Source organism: Tympanuchus pallidicinctus, unplaced genomic scaffold (assembly GCF_026119805.1).
Source record: "Tympanuchus pallidicinctus isolate F22 unplaced genomic scaffold, pur_lepc_1.0 scaffold1, whole genome shotgun sequence".
Lineage (NCBI taxonomy): Eukaryota > Metazoa > Chordata > Aves > Galliformes > Phasianidae > Tympanuchus > Tympanuchus pallidicinctus.
Genome location: NW_026294618.1, coordinates 43075418 through 43093403, shown reverse-complemented (window position 1 = coordinate 43093403; position 17986 = coordinate 43075418). Strand labels below are relative to the sequence as shown.

The 17986-nt window shown below is 49.2% G+C and overlaps 1 protein-coding gene across 2 annotated transcripts in view; it reads right to left on the bottom strand.

The window, feature by feature from the left end:
• Nucleotides 1–13113, bottom strand: part of FOXO3 (forkhead box O3) — an 84472-nt gene extending 71359 nt beyond the window's left edge. Inside the window, exons 1-2 of one of the 2 annotated variants that reach the window (XM_052689503.1) lie at nucleotides 12517–13113; nucleotides 4912–4998 (exon numbers count right to left, since the gene is read on the bottom strand). In XM_052689503.1, the coding sequence (XP_052545463.1) occupies nucleotides 4912–4998; nucleotides 12517–13098 (669 nt within the window). In that variant the 5' untranslated portion in view covers nucleotides 13099–13113. The remainder of the gene's footprint in view (nucleotides 1–4911; nucleotides 4999–12516) is intronic. The other variant, XM_052689496.1, reaches the window with a different exon arrangement.
• Nucleotides 13114–17986: the final 4873 nt, after the last annotated feature.

Sequence of the window (17986 nt, the reverse complement as noted above, 5' to 3'; positions counted from 1 at the left end):
CAAAAAACTTTGCCAGCTGGACAAAGAGAGCTGATCTGGAAGGCAGGGAGGCGAGAGATGACAGGAAAAGAGGGATATATAGAGCAGAGCAAGTAAGGAGGACTGAGACAGGAGTCTGCAGGGCTGGTGCTAGCTAGGAGCACAGGGGATGGTGGGGAGGTGATGGTACAGAACAGCACGCATGGAAAGGGCGTATCTCCTTACTAAGAGCTGAGCAACAAGCATGGAGCAGGGCCCATACAGAAAGCATTGGGAATGAACTGCAACCCTGACACCCCCTGAAGCATGCAGCCCACCATCTTGAAGCTGGGGGAGGACAGTGTGTTGCTAACGATGGTGTCACAGGGAACAAGAGAGTACATTTCAAGTGAGAGGAGCAACTCTGACATTTTCAACTTCTGAGCACTGGCTTTTATATTTAAACATTTTTCAGTACAGACTTTGGCATAAATGAAGTATACTGCCATTTAGCACTTGTGTGGAACACTTCATCGAGTGATCAGAACAACCTACACAGCTACTAGTGCAATCTTGGAGTATCCACAGAAATATCCCAGCTATTCAAGCTACAATAAATCTGACTTTCTTGTTCCCTCTCTGCTCCTGGAAAATGGGGAAGGCGTATGACTGCCGCTGCTGGCACCCACCTGCCGTATCATGTTGCTTCTAGGGAGAAAGCTGCAGGCTCAACCACGTCCGTCCCTACAAGGGGAATTGGTGCTTGGTGACTTGTGAGTGTTTCCCACAGAAAATAAGGAAGCCATCATCTCTCAGCCCATGCAGAGCTCTAAGAAAGCAACTGTCATCCAAACGAAAATGTCAAACCAGAAACCAGGCACTCAAGACTGGATAAATTTAGTAAGAGGTCATGATTCAACTACAATAGAAGGAAATCCACACTTAATTTCTCCAGCAATTGTTATCATAGTGCTCAAGTAAACCATTTTTCCTTCAGGCTGAGAGTGCACCAAATCCACATCATTTCTCAATTTGCTACTTTATTTTTTTTTTTTTTTCCCCTCTTTCCTTTAACTAGAGAACACTGTCATATTACAAGCTTAGTAAGAGCCTCAATAAAAATTAAAATAAATAAATAAAGACATGTGAATAGATATTGCCATGGTTAAATCCAGACGCAGATGTTGGGAAAACCCAAAGCGAACATTTCTCCTGGCCAAAACAGTGCTCTCTTCACTACATATACTCTTGGATCCAGCACCTGCAAGAGACGCTACAGCTCATGTTGTCCAAAATGGACAAAGAATCTGACGACACACACACGTTTTGGAGGCTTGTCTGCACTTATCTGAGTACTCTGCAGCACAGTTGTGCCAATTCCAAATTACTGCGAGTTTAAGAAGTGTGCCAAACTCCTGTCAGAACAAATCCTTCAGCTAAGATTTTCCTTTTTAAAGGAAGAAAAAAAAAAAAAAAAGAAAAAGAAGATGGAAAGAAAAGGAAAAAAGGGGAAAAAAATATCGACTAGTTTTTTTCCTGCTTTCATTTTTCAGCACCATAGGATCAACACTGGCTGTTCAGTTGATAATACCCCTCTTTATTTCAAGTTATTTTTCTTCTTTCACCACCCACATTCATCTGGGACTTATTCAGTATTATCCTGCCTGACACCGGTCCAAAACAGCAAACAATTTCAGTAACTACACAATAAGCAGAGCGTATCCTAACAGAGGCACTTCGTCATCCAGGAATCCCCTTATGTAACATCCAGCTCTGTATTGGAAATAACGTGGAAAAACTTGCAACGAGGTTAGGTAGAGCCCTGTCTTCAACACGACTTCTTCCTGCAATCAGGACTGAATTTTACAAGCAAGGAAACATTTCTGTACTTTGAGTTTCTGTCTCCAGAAAGAGGTGGAGATTTATGCCCTTTCTGCTTCTAAATTAGACCTCTTCAGTGCCCCATTTTATATTCTTCCTGACAGGTCCCTATTTTGTATTAAAAACCTGCTGTCATCGTGCTGCATAGCAAAAGACCTTTCCAGACGAAAGAGAAACAACTCCCGCCATGGAGTGAAGTGGCAAGAAGTAACTTCCTCAGTTCGGACTGTGTGGCTGAAATACCTCACCCAGCAACACAGTTATTTCCAGCAGGGTTTGATAAAATGGTAATTCACTGTCCAGAAAAGTCAACAATATTAACCATATTACACTGAGAAAGTCAAAATAGGTCATTCGAACAGCATTATTCCCCTTTCTTTTCAAACACAATGCAAAGCGGTTGAGTAGTCTCTCTTGCAATTAGCATCACCTTTGCCTCCTCAGTGCCCAAAACACACTGGCCTCACAGAGCTGCCCTCACCACGATCCCTCACCATCATTACTTCTCAGCAAACACACCTGGCTGAAATCCTGTCCTCATCGATCCCAGCCACCACTCTGACCCGTGGCTTCCCAGCCCTATCACCCCAGACCACAGCCACCTCTTTCTGCAGGCTGCTGCTGTCAGCCTCCAGACAGGACGGCTGCTGCCCAGAGGAGCCTCAGGAAGGTGGGCTGCAAGGATCTCCCCAGGGAATGGCGGGTGCGAGAGAGCTTTCCTGGATGTGAGAAGTCTGACATATGTTTCCAGTGCATTTTAATTTAGAAAAATGTTGGAAAGATTTTATTTATGTTTCTAATTAGGTAAACAGTATGCTTCCTCCACCTGCTCCAAGCTACCCCACCAGGCCCGGTACACATCAGATGCCGACAAACACACGTCAGGTTGATTTACTTCCCACTGCTAGTTCTCGGTGCCCTTCCTCCTCCAAGCCCCCTGTGCCACTACCTTATGGCCCAAATGCTTTCCTTCTCTTTTTCAATGTAAAACGGTCTTACTATTCATTTCCTAATATCTTTGTAAGCATGCAACTGTCTTTCTAGAAGTCTTCTGCAAAACAGCTCTTCGTAAGAAATTTTTTTCCCCTACCTCAAGTGTGCAAACCTCCTTGTACATTTTAGTCAGAAATATTTTCACCACGCAGGAACTAGGTTGTAGGAGCAGCGGGGCAAGAAATAAATCAGCTTGGGGAAGCTGAGAATCACAGTCACCATAATGATGGAAATAATAGCACTGGGTTTGCAGGTTTCAGCTGCTAGACAAACGAGGCTGGATACCTCTGGCCCAAGCCATTCAGAGCTCTGACACCATTTCCATTTTCAAATCTAAGATTTTAGATGTGGCCTACCTATCTGGGTCACATATATGGTTCAGGCTGTGCAAAAGTAGAAGCAGCTTGCACAAGATTCCCAAAGCGTTCAAGATCTTTTACAGGTTCTTAGTGGCAGCATCACCCTTGGTGGCAGCCTCACTCTTGGCATCAAGGCTATGCTTCTCCAAAGCACAAACAGCTGCCTCCTTCCACAGGACATGATGAATACTTAAAGAACCACCGCTCACTCTGAAACCTGACATAGCAGACAAACGGTTTTGAGTTCTCTCGTACAGTGAAGCTTTTAAACCTAACAGATCATGTTGCACAAAACAAGGACACCGGTTTCACAAGTCTCAGCTTACATTGCATCTCAGGACATGACTTGAACTGGTATCACCAACTCCTGCAAATTCCTGGAAAAAAAATTATCTGAACATTTGCTAAGACCCAGGGTTTTGAAGAGCAAATAATAAGTTATAGGCTTTCAGGAAACCACATCACTGTTCTCAGAGCAAAACCAATCAGCAAAAAAAAGGTGATAACATGAGAGTCTGTGAAAGCCTCACACAAAGACACTCTTTGTTTAGCAGTGTTCTCACTTATCAGAAGCCAATTTTATGTACTAAGCATATCTAGAACTTCATATACGAAACTGATAAATCCTCCATGAAGTACGAGCAAATATATTTGCCCAAGATAGGGTTCACTGCCTTACTTTACCAATACCCTCAAAGTCACACAGTTTTGATTTAGATTCAGTCCCACATTTTAAGGTATATTTACATTATAGATTTTATGTGAGAAGGTGGGGCTCCCTTTGGTTGTAACCCACCTTTGGAAAGTTGAAATATCTGTCTGAAGAGCCAGCATGGAGAGTAAATAACAAATACAGAAGGTTTTAAGAGTGCCGACATGTACCAAGATAATTTGGTCATAAAATAGCTTTGGTTAGAAGGGACTTCAAAGTACTTCCAATCCCCATATTCTAGACTTAGTCCACACTCCAGACTTGACAAAGTAAATATGACACTGCAGGTCATGTCTTAAAATTACTTATTTAAAATAATTTTTTTTATTCTTCTTCAGTCTATTTCAGAAAAAAATAATATCAGAAAGCACTAATTTACATCGACAAGTAGTCTTAACAATTCCATTGCTGGCTCTTTAGAACAGGAAAACGCTCTGTATTAGAATATTACCAGGTAATGGAAATGCTTATAAACAGAACTTTGTTTACTTAAGTGCAAGCAAAATTGCTACTAACACTGCCTGGCCTCGCACAGTGCTCAGGGGGAGCCCAGGTCCAACCGCAGCCAGGGCTCTAAGCACTGCTGGCTCCATTCTTACCGACACTGATGAAATATATGCAGGCACTGCAGGGGAGCCCTGCTTGGAAGACCTCATCATGCCGCTCTGAAGTGGACTTACGTAGGGACAAGAATTGGGCCCTGCTCTCATCTGCCCCTACTGTACTGTCACAAACCAGGCTACATCCATGCAAAATGACTCGTGCCCCCTCTATGAACTGCTCTGCAGCACACCAAGGTGAGACACGTGCGTGCCTGTGTTGCGGTGCACCTCTACCTGCTCTCCCACAGCAGGCTGAACCCTGTCCTCCCAGCCTCCTTGTTTATCTGCTGGCCTCCCACCCCTCTGGGGCCACGATAAGCAGATGCCACCTCCCTGTCGACACGCTGGCACCCAGCCCAGTTCTGCCCTTTGGCTTGTCATGTGGCTGGGGAACCAGCAAACCAACCAAAAACTTTTTTTCCTCGGACTGTGCTGCACACATCTGTTGGTCACAACCCCAGATGTCTCCATGGACCCACAAAGAGCTGGAAGCCTGAAAAAAAAAAACAAAACAGGGTGCAGGCCTGTCCAAAGTGCCAAGGTGTGAGCAAGCAAAACACAAAGCACGAAGGATGAAGGTAACCCCAGTGGTGCCAGCCAACAAAACTCACACCCTGGCCAACTCTCCTCCCTCCCCTCGTGATTCCAAAGTTCTCAGCAGGGTTTTGTCAGCAGACCTCAGCACAGACCCACCCTCCTGGGCAGGGGCTACAGGGACACACAGTGGCATGACTCAGTGATTTGCCCTGCTGAAACATGCCCACCAGCCCCAGGGCGCGTCACAGCCTGGGATGATGGCACTGATAAGAGCTTCACACCCTCACCAGCAGCTTCTTGACTGCAATTCAATGCTGTCCAGGATGACACGGGCTGCAGAGGCATCGACACAAGCCCTAGGTGCTGCCTGCCATCCAGGCATCCTCCAGTGCCTCCCTCACACTCCCATAACTCACACCAAGCTTCAGCCTCACCAGCAAGGGAGAAATTAAATGAAACAGAAGTGTGAAAAAAAGAAAAGAATACCTTGGCAAATGAATGTGTTCAAGTGAGAACACCACATTTCATAATTCAGCTCGCAAGTACATTATATGTTTTGATCAAGCAAGTAATTAATTCCATTCGTTACTGCAAGTCTGTTATAGAAACCCATCTCCACATCTATCAGTACAAGTCTCCAGAAAGGCCTTTTTTTTTTTTTTTTTTAAAACCAGTGAAACTGTACAAAGGTGTCTTATTTCAGTAGAAATCCTTAAATAGCCTTTATTTTTAAATCAGCTCTAGTGAACAGATTAAGAAAATTGCACCAATAAGCAAAGTCCAAGCAGCATTACCACTGAGACACCAGCACTGTTAACTCCTGACCCGCCTCCAACTCTGCAGAGCAACGCTACGATCAAGGCAAATGTGCCAAGGCATAGCCCAGAGAAAGAACTCTGGCTTTGCAAGGCAAGACCAGCTCATCCCAAACCTCGTCTCAAGGCCCAATATCAGGGGCACCATCACGGCTAGAAACAATGACAACGTGACAGTAGTTTTCTCTTCCAGGCAGCTCCTTCAAACATCACCAAACGGTTAGGGCAGAGCACTTACACGATCACTCATTTCTCTGCTTCTTCCCAACTCCTGACGGTGCCCCGAAATGGCCATCCTGCAGCCCCATCACCTCTGACCCCACCCTGTGACAACTCCTGCCCAAGGCATTACCCAGGAGACAAAGTAGCTGACTGAGAAGACTTCACCCACTGTTGCTCAAGGCCATGCTCCACTCCAGTGGCAGCCAGCTCTCAATGGCTGCAGGAGCATAGAGGTAGGCCCAACGTACAAACCTGGAGGAGCCCTCCCTGCAGGCCAGCCCCAACTCCTGCCAACAGCCTCGCAGAGCTGAGCTCTTCCCAAACATTGGGCTGGGACCGCATCACTGCAGTCCTCCAGGTTTCTGCATGGCCACAGAAAGGAAAACCCCAAGTTCTGTGAAACAAAATGAAATCTCTCTCATTCTGTTGTTTAACTTCCTACAGTTTGCACTCTTGGTCTGGCGTTCAAGTGCTTAGAAAGAGTCGTTCACCAGAACACAATGTTCTTTGCTTCAAGACAACACTCAAGGCGTCCCTGTTAAGGCACTTGTTGCAATTGTCACGTAAGGCCACCTCCAGGATTTCTGGATCTCTGTCAGCAGCCATTTAACCACTCCCTGCCTCAAGCCTTCTGCACACCCTCCCAAAGACTCAGACTTCTCCACACTGAGGGTGACGGAGCACTGGAACAGGCTGCCCAGAGACGTTGTGGAGTCTCCTTCTCTGGAGATGTTCAAGACCTGCCTGGATGCCTACCTGTGCGACCTGGCGTAGAGAACCTGCTTTGGCAGGGGGTTGGACTCGATGATCTCTGGAGGTCCCTTCCAACCCCCACGATTCTGTGATTCTGTCCACACCTGACAGAGCTTCTGAAGAGCCAACTGGTCCACCCTGGGGCTCACAGACACAGCACTGCAGCAAAGTTCCTCCTGCTTCTCCAGGTAAGCTCATGTGCTATTCCTCAGTGCTGAGGCTCTGACGGCCTATCAAGTCTATAGCAGCACACGCAGGTGGGTTTTGGCAAGTTGAGAAGCAGAGTTCTTTACTCATCTCCCTCAACTGGAGAAGCAAGGGCTGAACCTACTGCTAGCAAAAAACACTTTGAAACATGCTGACTTGCTCGAAAAGCTAAGCCAATGTCAAAGAAATGTCACATACACATGGCTAAGGAGCTGGGGGCTGTCAGCGTTGCAATGGTATCCCATCATGCGCAACTGAAGCACAAGAAAGCTGGCATGGCCATACAAAGAATCATGGGATAACCCATCTTGGCTTTGTCTGAAGCAAGTCAGAACAAAACGTCTCACTCTGAAGGAAAATCCCCCTTCTGTAGACAAGCCACTTTTTAATAATAAGTGCTAAATGGACTATTCAAGCAGGTAATTAATGTTAATTAACATATGTCAGGTCATAAATTGGTTAAATGCACCTCATTTTCCAAGCTTGGTGTGTGGCAATGCTCAGGAAATTGTAGTAAAGAACAGTCCAAGTTTGTAGAAGTAGAAAAAAAAAATTGAATAAAAGGTTAAGCTTAATCCTCACTGAACTCACAATGTGCTGAGTCAGCACTACTGAAAACCAAATGATGGTGCACGTTACTTCAACGTTTTATTTTCTGCTACTGAACCACTGCACTGTGCACATGTTGCCATCCCCAAGAAAAGCCACATCAAAAAAGCAGCAGCTCCTTCGGCGCCATGCTATCGGCAGCCTCCACACTCTCTGCAGGACATGACCCCAGTTAGTGCTGCTGGGGCTCCTTTCCCACATGAGCTTGGGAATGGCAGCATTTGGGTGCTCAGAGCTCACCCTCCTGCAGGCAGATCAAGCCTTGAAACCTTGAGGGCTGTACGCCTTTAAAGGTAATGTACAGCTGCTATTTTACAGCCTTGCCCTGGGGCACTTCTGTGACAGAGATAGCAGGAAAGCTTTTCCAAAAGTGGGAGAGAAAAGAGAACATGCAGGGTTTTAGTCTGGGCAGCAGCTTGCATTTGGGAGCACTTTTGGTTTCTCCCCTGGCAAGATGCCACCATACAACAACCCACTGCAATTGCACTGCAAGCACAAAACAAACCTCACAAAGACTTTCAGTGTCACCACAGAAGCAGCTGGCTGCTCAAACCTTGCAGGCCACCTTTAGGAGCCTGCCACCTACAGAAATCCCCTGGCTGCTTATCCTGAGACATCCCTTGTTCCCGGCAGCCCCTTCTTGCACGACCGTTTCAGATAGCCTGTTGTTTTTGAAGAGCTGAGGAACACCGATTCCAGCACTTCCCAAGCAAGCCTACCTGACCGTGATGCTACCTTGCAGATTCACTGGAGATTTCCCAGTCTAAGTTTATCAGAACTCGTGACTCTACCTACAGCTGATGACTCTCACCAAGGCATGTGCTCAGATCTGCATTTTTCAAGTCCTTAAGCAGAAGTGCTCCTCACTGAGGCACTGCAGGGAGGGGGGGGGAACATCAGTACCTCTCTGAGGCTGCCCAGTACCTCCTTCTCCTCTCACAGAAGTTTCTTACCTGCACAAGCAGGGGAAAAATGAGATGTTTGATATATGTTTCCCATATAAAATAATAACATGCACTAGTATCTACACACGACTTCTACGGGAGAGTTTAAAAATCCATTTATTACTGTGATGCTAAACTACACTCCTCTTCTATGCAAGCAGCTTGTTCTCTAGCATTTCAGATTTTGGAACTGAATTCTGCATCTGTTTCGCTCAGCATGAAATTCACTTACAAACGTTACCGAGCATTTTGTTGAAGTACAAGCATAAGGCTTTGATCAGGTAAGGTGCTTAAGCAATAAGTTTAAGTACATGAGTAATCCCAGCAAAGTCCCAAGGAACTCTCCACATGCTTAAACCCATGGCTAGATCAAAACTTGAAATAATCAGACTACAGTTTGCAACCTAAGCCCTTCTGCATGGACAAATAAGGCAGCTCAAAATTAGGGAAAAGAAAAAAAGTAGAAACATAATAGAAAGATGGAAAAAAAATACCCATGCTAGCAATCTACTGGGAAAAATGGTGTTTTTTTTTTTTTTTTTTTAAAAAAAAGCACCAGAAAAACAAAGCTGATGCAAATTCCAGTTTTACACTACTGTTCCTGATAACACAGCAATTTGCTATTCTGAGGAGGGAGAAGTAAGAAGAACAGAGAGCAGCGTTGCTTCCTTCCCACATCCTTTGCAAAAAAAAAAATGATAAAGAACGTCCCACACATCTTCATATCAGCATCTGGCTAACAGATTTAGGCATGTGCCTGCATCAGTGCTAAATTTCTCAATAACCTGTGCGTTTGCTGCACTGGAGGAATTGCAGTGCTTCAGCACACATCCGTCAATAAAACAAGGTAATGAAAGAGGCAGTGTTTGCATACAAAGTCTCCAAAAAATCTACCTGCCAAAGTAAATAAGCCAGCAGTTAGTATTTATCCTTCATGAGGAAGATGCAACAGCAACAGTAAAAACAAGTGAAACAGGTGTAAAACAAACAGGCTTCTGGTATAACACCAAACCTAAGTTGGCTGTACCAAGATTTGGGAGTTATTGGTACCTGCATACGAGGGACCCATTCACAGCCCTGCGATACAGCTCAGTAGAGAGGAGAGCGGTCCCCCTAGTGTACTCTTCCTGCAGAAAAGGCTGTGTTTCACAAGAGAGTGCTGTGAGAAACTGCAAAACAGTGTTATTGGAAACGATACGAGAACACTTCAACACGCTGCAGTGAAACCAGGCACCTCTGCTGCGCACACAGGGCTGCTTTGGTTTTCTGCTTCAGGATTATTGAGGAAAGCAAGCTGAAACGTTGTTTTTCCAAGCATTTAGCACGCAGCAAGTCAGCACAGAAGTTCTGCAATTGCAGGCTGTGGATAGGGTAACAGATGCCTGAATTCAGGAGCACAGACAGACAAGCCGTCGAGGAACTGCGTGCAGGCGCGCGCAATACTCATCCTACGCCGCACAGCCAGCTGACACCTTTCCCCCAGCTCCAGCGATAAGAAATTTAAACGCTGACTCCTCACAGCAATCCCAGGCAGTCAGCAGATACGGGAGCACGCACCTCACCCCTCCCTGGCCATGCTGACAGCAGTGTGGGGCAACGGTTGCAGGCTGGCATCCTGCTGGCACTGGGGCAGGCTGGAGCTGCGTGCACGGGGCGAGCCTTATCAGAGTTAGCGGAAGCATAATATATGCCTTCCTAACCACATCTGAAACATTCGCTTCTGCTTTAATGCCCCAGGCAAAAATAATAATAATAATAATGTCTAGTCGAACGATAGTCGCAACTTTAATTTATAGCTCTTAAAATAATTGTTTTGAGGAGTGTAATCCCAGCTATGCGTATGGATTATGGTCTTCACTACATCTCACTGGGAACAGCACTAGAATTTCATGTATAACAATACCTAGGATAACAAAGCAAGGTATCCTCTTCTCTTTGTTTAAAATGACTTTTCCCTCTCAAGGCTGGAGAAGAATATTGTTAAAGTGTGCTTGCAGCCTTCGCAGATAAACCTGGTTGTGTGAAATTAAGATAAAATCCTTTTGATGCAGAGTTATTTTCTGTTCACTTAAAATCACAGGTTAAAACCTGGAAAAAAAAAGTCTGGTGTGAGATGCTGACATTGGCTCCCAAAGAGTTGTGTTCATTACCTGAGAGGGAAACACAGATGATAATAACATATAATGTGTTTGAGCATTGGGAGGCTAAGATGGAGTCTCTATTTAAGAGCAGTGCCTCTGCACAAATTCATTTACTTTCCAGGCACCTGAAATATCCCTCTTCCCAATACACATGCAGGGACTCAAGTGGCTCCTGCCCTGCTCAGCTGCCCACGGTCAGCTGCTGGCCTCCCTTCACCCCAGATCTCACTGTCTAAGCACGGCCCAGCTCCACAGACGGCCCCTGAAGGGGGAGGGATGTCCTGCACCTACGTGCTTCTGCACTGCTAAAGGTCACCCTAAAGGCTGCAGAGGGACTTCTGAGCTAAATCATATGAGATAAATCCCAAGGGATCCCAGTTTTTAACACTGTAATTAGCTCCAAGTACCAGCTAATGCTGCTCAGGAAAGGAATCAATATCAAATTAACAGGATAAGTTGTCAGAAAAAATTGTGACTGTATTAAGCACGCTGATCAATGCAAACACTTGGTGCTATGGCCCGGGTCCTGCTGCTGAGGCAACGGGAGCTCTGCCACGCGTTCAGCCCAAGCAGTACAGCCCTGCTGCCCGTCCTCTGGAGCAGCAATACAGAGTTCACTGAAAATTCAACACAGCTGATAAAGGAGCAGCGTTCGCCACAGCAGCTGGCAGCAAGAGCCTCGGTTCAGTGTGCGATACCAACCGGGGAAGGCCATACTGGCACCTTGAGATTTAACCCTTCACCATACTCCACGTTCACCGTCACAAAACACCTAGTGCCTAGCTCAGCCCCAACACTGCAGAATCCGTGCGTTTCAGAGCCATGCATTAGCCCCTGATAAACTTTGCACTCCTGCCTTACTGAGCCCAAAGTATGGCATCTCAATGCTCTCTGCATAGCACCCCGCTTGGAGCTTAGCTGCAGGTCAGTCCTACTCCAGAACTACAAGGGGAGGCAGAGCCACCAACAATGCAGCCAGAGTTGCTTCAATCTGCAGTATTCCTGACTGGTTCGTGCAGAAGTTACCCTGATGCAAGGCAGAGAGATTCAAAGTAGAAACCAAACCTCTGTGCAGCACAAAGAGACTTCTGCACACTCACCCTCAACAGTCCCATCCCTTAGCAGCAGCTGCGATCCCCTGTACACCCCAGCAACGTTCTGGAGCACCCCCATATCTGTATGGCTGCACATCAGCCCCACGGGGCCGACAGACGGCCGTAAGAAAGAGGCCCAAAGCAGTGGGTCAGGGAGTACCCACCTCACACCCCACTCACAGCAGGTAGGTTTTGCTGGGCCTCACTCTGCCACACTGGGTTGGTCAGCAGCACGGCAGTGACCTCAGTGCAGCCTGCCATGATGCGGGCTGGTATCACCCCAATGGACACGATGGATGGAGATGTGTGGGGGGCATATGGGCTGGCAGCACCAAGTCATCACTCCCACAGCCCTGTCAGCTCCATATGAAGACTGAGCCTTGGGCTTCCCTCCACCACCTTCAGGAACAGGACAGCACCAGGGCTTTTTCAGAGGAAAACAGCAAGCCGATCTGCACGCGAGCTGCAGGCTGGCACTGCACGAGAGCAACTCTGCTTAATTCTATCGCGAGTCACAAGGTCCCTACAACTTGTAAAAAACAAAAATGAAAAGCCTTTAAGAACACCGCCTTCTGCCTTTTCCTTCCCTGCTTACCACACTGCACCAGACAGCAGCCGAACGACGAAAGTTCCCTCCTTTCCAACCCTTTTCCCCTACACTGCGGACAGACGACACCCCGTCCCCTCACCTTCCATCCGGCCGAGCTGTTGTTGTCGCCCTTGTCCTTGAAGTAGGGCACGCAGCGCACCATCCAGTCGTAGATCTGCGAGAGGGTGAGCCGCTTCTCGGGGGAGCTCTCGATGGCGCGGGTGATGAGGTCGGCGTACGAGAGGTTGCCCCACGCGTTGCGCCGCGACGAGCACTTCCTCGGCGCCGCCGCTGCGGGGCCGCCGCCGCTCAGCCCCCCGCCGCCCGCCACCGCCGCTCCTCCCGGCGCCGGCCCGGGCCCCTCCGGGCCGCCTCCGGGCAGCGGGGCCGGCGGCCGCGCCGCCTCCTCGGGGCCGCCGGCGGCCGCCGCTTCGCCGCCCGCGGGGGCCGCGCCGCCGACGGCCATGGCCGCGCCTCCCCCCTCCTCGTCGTCGTCCTCCTCCTCGGGGATCATGGAGGCGGCGTCGGCGGGCGGCTCGCCGGCGGGCTTGGCGGGGCTGGCCTGCAGCTCGGGCCTCTGCAGCGGCCAGGTGCAAGAGCGGGGGCGGCTCTGCGGCTCGAACTCGGGGTCCAGCTCCACGTCCAGGGGCGAGAGCGGCCCGGGGGGCGACGCCTCTGCCATCTTGGCCTCCCTCGGGGGCGGCTGCGGCGGCGGCGGCGGGGCGCTGCGACGGGGCGGGCGACTGCCGGCCCCGCTCCTCCTCCGCCGCCGCCTGCTCGGTGCCGCCGGGAGCCTAGCGGGCGGGCATGCCGCTCCCCGCGGGCACGGAGCGAAGGGGCAGAGCCGGCAAAAATAACAAACGGAGAGCGAAAAACGCGATTAAATCGGGCGGAGCGCCGGAGCGCGGTGCCGGGGCGCGCTCGGCGGTGCGAGTGTGCGTTTGTTTATGTTCCTTCACTCCATGCGGGCGCTCCGGCCGTGTCCGCGCCGTAGCCGGCCGTGGGGGCCGGAGAGTACCTTCCCTTCCTCGGGGGTCCTGCGCTCGTCCCTAGGCGGCACCGAGGAGTCCCTCCTTCTTCGGGACGCCCCGAGGGGAGCGCCGATTCCTGCGCGCCGCTCGCCGTCACTTCGCGGTGCCCCCGAGCCCCGCGGCACCTCCTCGCCAGAAGGAAAAAAAAAATAAAAATGTAATAATAATGATAAAAATCCTTTCTCTCGCAGGGAAAAAGAGAGCACGAGAGGGACGGAGCTCTCCAACAGGTCCGGGAGCTCTAAGCCCTCCCTCGGGCTGCCGAAGCGAACGGGTTTTGTTCCAGCAGCACCGCCGCGCTCATAACCTCCGTGCTCATAACCCCCGTGCTCCTGCCGCTGCCATCTTGACAGTTCCCTCCGCTCGAGTCACCGAAAAACCGCGGGCGGGGGGCGGTGGAGACAGAGCCGACGGCCGCCCCCACGCCAACAGAAAGCCAGAGCCCAGCGCCCGGCAGCGGCGGCGCTGGCGTTGGTGGCGGTGCTAGTGGTGCTACTGCTGTTGCTGCTGCGCGGCTCCGCTCCGCCCGCTCTGCGCCTGGGGCTCGGCGGAGCCTTCCCTTTAAAGGCGACGCGGGGGGAGGCGGCGAGCCGAGCGGCCCGGCTGCCGCAGCCCGCCCCAGCTGCCCGTGGCCCTGCCGGCCGCCAGCTCGCACATCACTCCTCCTCCCCTCCACAACACAAAGTTATAGCCGCGCGCAGAGAGCCGCAACCTAACCCGCCGCGCCGCGCAGCCCGCCCACGGGCGGAGCCGAGCGGGGCCTCCCACACAGGGCGGGGAGAGGGGAGCGGAGCGCGGCTGGGCCCCAGCGCCCCTCCGCTGCGCGTCTCGGCCGCCGGGGAGAGCGGGGACAGCGGGGACAGCGGCACGGAGCTGCTGCCTGTTCCCTCGTGCGTTTAAGCAACACGAGTGATTTCACTACTCCATACGTTGAGTTTTTGTCACGTTCGCCCGATTGCATCCCATCTGCAGATAGCTCCGGTTGTCGCAGTGGAGTAATAGTGCACCTCCTAACTGGGCTGTAAATGTGCATAGGAGTTTTCTTGCAGGTATTACCTCTGGAGTCCAGTTTACCTGGCCTGTTTTTGGCGCTGCGTTCAGCCAGCAGGGTGGAGAGCGCTCAGCCAGTGCCCACGTGAAGGCCATCACCCCACTGCGTTCTCCGCCCCTGACAGAAGGGCCTCTGAAGCTTAAGGATGTCGCTAATGACAGGTTGGGTAAAGGGGTGACCCACAAACCAGGAACACAGCACTCTCAACACAAATGTCATTACAAAGCACAGTGTGTGCCTATCAGCTCTTGCCCAGCTTTATGTCACGGACCAGATTCAGTACAAAACTTGTGGACTCAGGTTAAAGCATGTGTGCTTCTGAAGCGTTTCCACATAGAATTATTATCTAGATCAAAGTAACAACTGAAGACCACGCAAGGCTGTGAGTGATGAGGCTTCCTCAAACACCACGAGGAGCCCAAGCAGGCCAGGTGCTGGCTGTCACCACCACCAAGGCTTTCCCCAAACCTGTGCTCAGGGGCAGCATTTCCTCAGGTCCCAAGGTTCCACATCGCACAGTTCCATACCATGCTTTGACCTTGGGCTGGGTTACAAGCTAAAGATCTAGTCCTAAATGATATTATCATCTTCATTTATTTATTTAATTGGCATCGCATTGCTGCACAGGCACTGCCATTACGTCTCATTGTGCTAGGTGAAGGCCCCGCACGTGGCCAGAAATGCTCTACTCCCTGCCAGAATTGCAGCCTAAGTAAGACAGGCCAGGGCGGGAGAAAGGAAATAAGTAAGTAGTAACCCTATTAAGGAGATGATGGACTGAGGCACCAAGCAATTACATGACTCTGCTGAGGTCATACAGGAAGCCCGTGTCAGAACTGAGAAATAAAACCAGATCTTCTGGGTGCCAGCCCTGGCCCTTTGCTGCGAGATTCTCTTTCCTCTTCAAAATGCACTGGTGCCTCAGCCAGACAGCCTTTTACTGCATAAGTTACAGTATCTGTTCTCCATGCTTCCACACAGTGAAAAGGAACGAGGAACCCGTTATCATCACCGTTCTATGGCTGGGAACACTGCAAGAGGTATAAAAAGTGATTCAAATTGAATGTAAAGCCTGCACTATTTCCAGCCTCTTCCTTTAAGTACCTTAATGCCCCGAGGGTGGGATTTTCAAAAAGCTCGGTTTATGGGAGTTTTATCGCTGACTTCAACAGGAATAAAGCTAGGCCAGCCCTGAGGCCATCTGACAGTCTCACTCACTTACTGTGCCTACTTAGGCTGAGAGTACTGTGTCTTCCTCTGCAACATATTTCAAAACCTCGGGTAAGGACAGTAGATATACATGTATCTTGCACGGTGGATGAGGCAGCCACCTTCTCACTGAGAGGGCTGCATGCCATTTGCTTCCTTGGACGGAAGATGGAGTTTGGTGACTTCTGCACAGCCATCTCCCTTCCTTGAGCCACAGAAGGACTTGCTGACGAAATGGTATGGCTGGGTTAATTTTTCCTCCACAAAGTGCAGGACTGCTCCAGAGAGGCCGTTGTCACAGGTGAAACTGAAGTGAGGTGTTCTTCAGGGTTCATAAAAGGGTGGGGAAAAAATAGAGGAAATAAGGGGAACGGTGAAGATGAAAGAAAGAAAAACTCAAATATTTTATGAATATTAAGTGCTCGTACTCCAAGGGATGATCTGATTCAGAGGATCTACATAAAAATGTATGTGTGGGCAAACTACTTTACACATTTTTAAATTATGTATTCCTGAATTCCTCTAAAAGCTGTTCTTCTCCATGCCATAGGCAGTACCTGATATGGATCCAGTGGGGTCATGATTCCTTTGCAGCTGAGTCATTTCTGTGGGTTATCTCAGTCACACACATTCACCACCCATGAGACGCGGGGCCTATGGCGGACTGCCTAGGGGAAGGTAGCAGTCATACGACAGAGCTCTGGAGGGGAATCCTTACAAGTGATTATTTTGTTGAAATTAACTGTTTTAAGCTCTGACATTCTGCTACGTCAGCTCATTTTTTCTTTTGAGTCTTCCATGTTGTTGACACAGAAAGCCAGCTTCTCCTAAGGTGACAGTGTACCAGTTTCTAGCAGTAACCCAGATCTGATCGCTCCTTCCTTCTGCCATAACCTACATTCTCCCTCGGCTGGTAGCTGGAGAAGTGCAGGTCACTTTTCTGGCTTTACCTCTTTACAAAGGCTTTCTAATGCAGCAGCACAGGTGTACAGTTGGAGGTAGAGCTAAAGGTGCTTTGAGGAGGGGGTTGGTCCTTGAACCTATCGTTATCAACATCTACTGTAAAGCGTAAGACAATGTTGTTGCAGTTACCTTAAAACAATGGCCACATTGTCTACACTGACTTCACACAACCAAGTGTATAGCAAGTTCCTTTGTAAGCTACTGGGCTTTGAAGCCAGTTCTCCAATGGGTTTGTGCTCACTGCAATAACCTCTCCTGCCCCTCCCATCTGCCCTATTCTTTTTTCTTCCCTCAGTTCCCTAATGCCCTTTAAACACAGGCAAAGGGCAGCAGAGTTTTGTGCACAACTCTCACAAGTAGTGAGAGCAACTTGTGTGCTGATTAGAAAGAAATGTCACCTAGAAGCCAGCCAACATCCTACTTTGAGACTTCAGTCTTTCTGCCCAATTTGGCTAAAGCTGACCACTGGGTTCCAAAGTTATAAAGGGGAGATTGGCTGACTGGCAGAGAGGCAGAGCAAACATTCATATCATGCCGTGGAGACAAAGGGGGCTTGCCAAAGACAGTTACAGAGTTCCAATTACAAATGAACCACAATATAAGGATCTGCTGAGGTTGGACTTCAGCCTGTGAACTTGCTGATCAGTGAGAAAAGAGGGAAGGAAGAGAAATGCAGCAGAAGAAGGAAACAGTGACATTAGTGCTCTCTCCTCAAGTGATCTTGATGACTTGGGGACCAGACCTAAGACTGGTTTGGCACCAAAACTTGTGCACCCATTGCCAAGGAACTCTTGATCCATTTCTGTATGTGTGCAGTGCCTACAGATTTCCACATTCAAGAACAGGTTCACCTTTTGGAAAAAGCTAGGTTTATAACTTAAACTTCCAAAGAAAAAGTGGGAAAATTCAACCCAATCGTTTCACGTTGTTATTAAAGCAGCCTCACACCTCCTGCATTGCCAGGGCCCACCAAAGAGCAGTGCCTTGTATACCAGCAGGCTCCCAGCTTCTCATGGAGGGTTTCTAACTGGGTGCCATACTTTCAGTAACAACCGCACGTAAGCACGCATAGCTGCCTTGCCAGCTCCCGCAGCTTAATGTTCAGGTCCTGCAATACTGGTGCCTTCCTGAAGTCCTGAAAGCCCCATTACAGGAGCATCTCAGCTGCCATTTTAAACCCACAGCCAAGCTCCCAACGCTCTGTGGATGCAGCCCAAGTATGCTTTTCAGGGCCAAGAAGAAAGCAGGAAAAGAAGTCTTTTTAAAAACCTTTTAAACCTGATTTAAAGCCAATCCTACGCTACTCAAAAACTTGC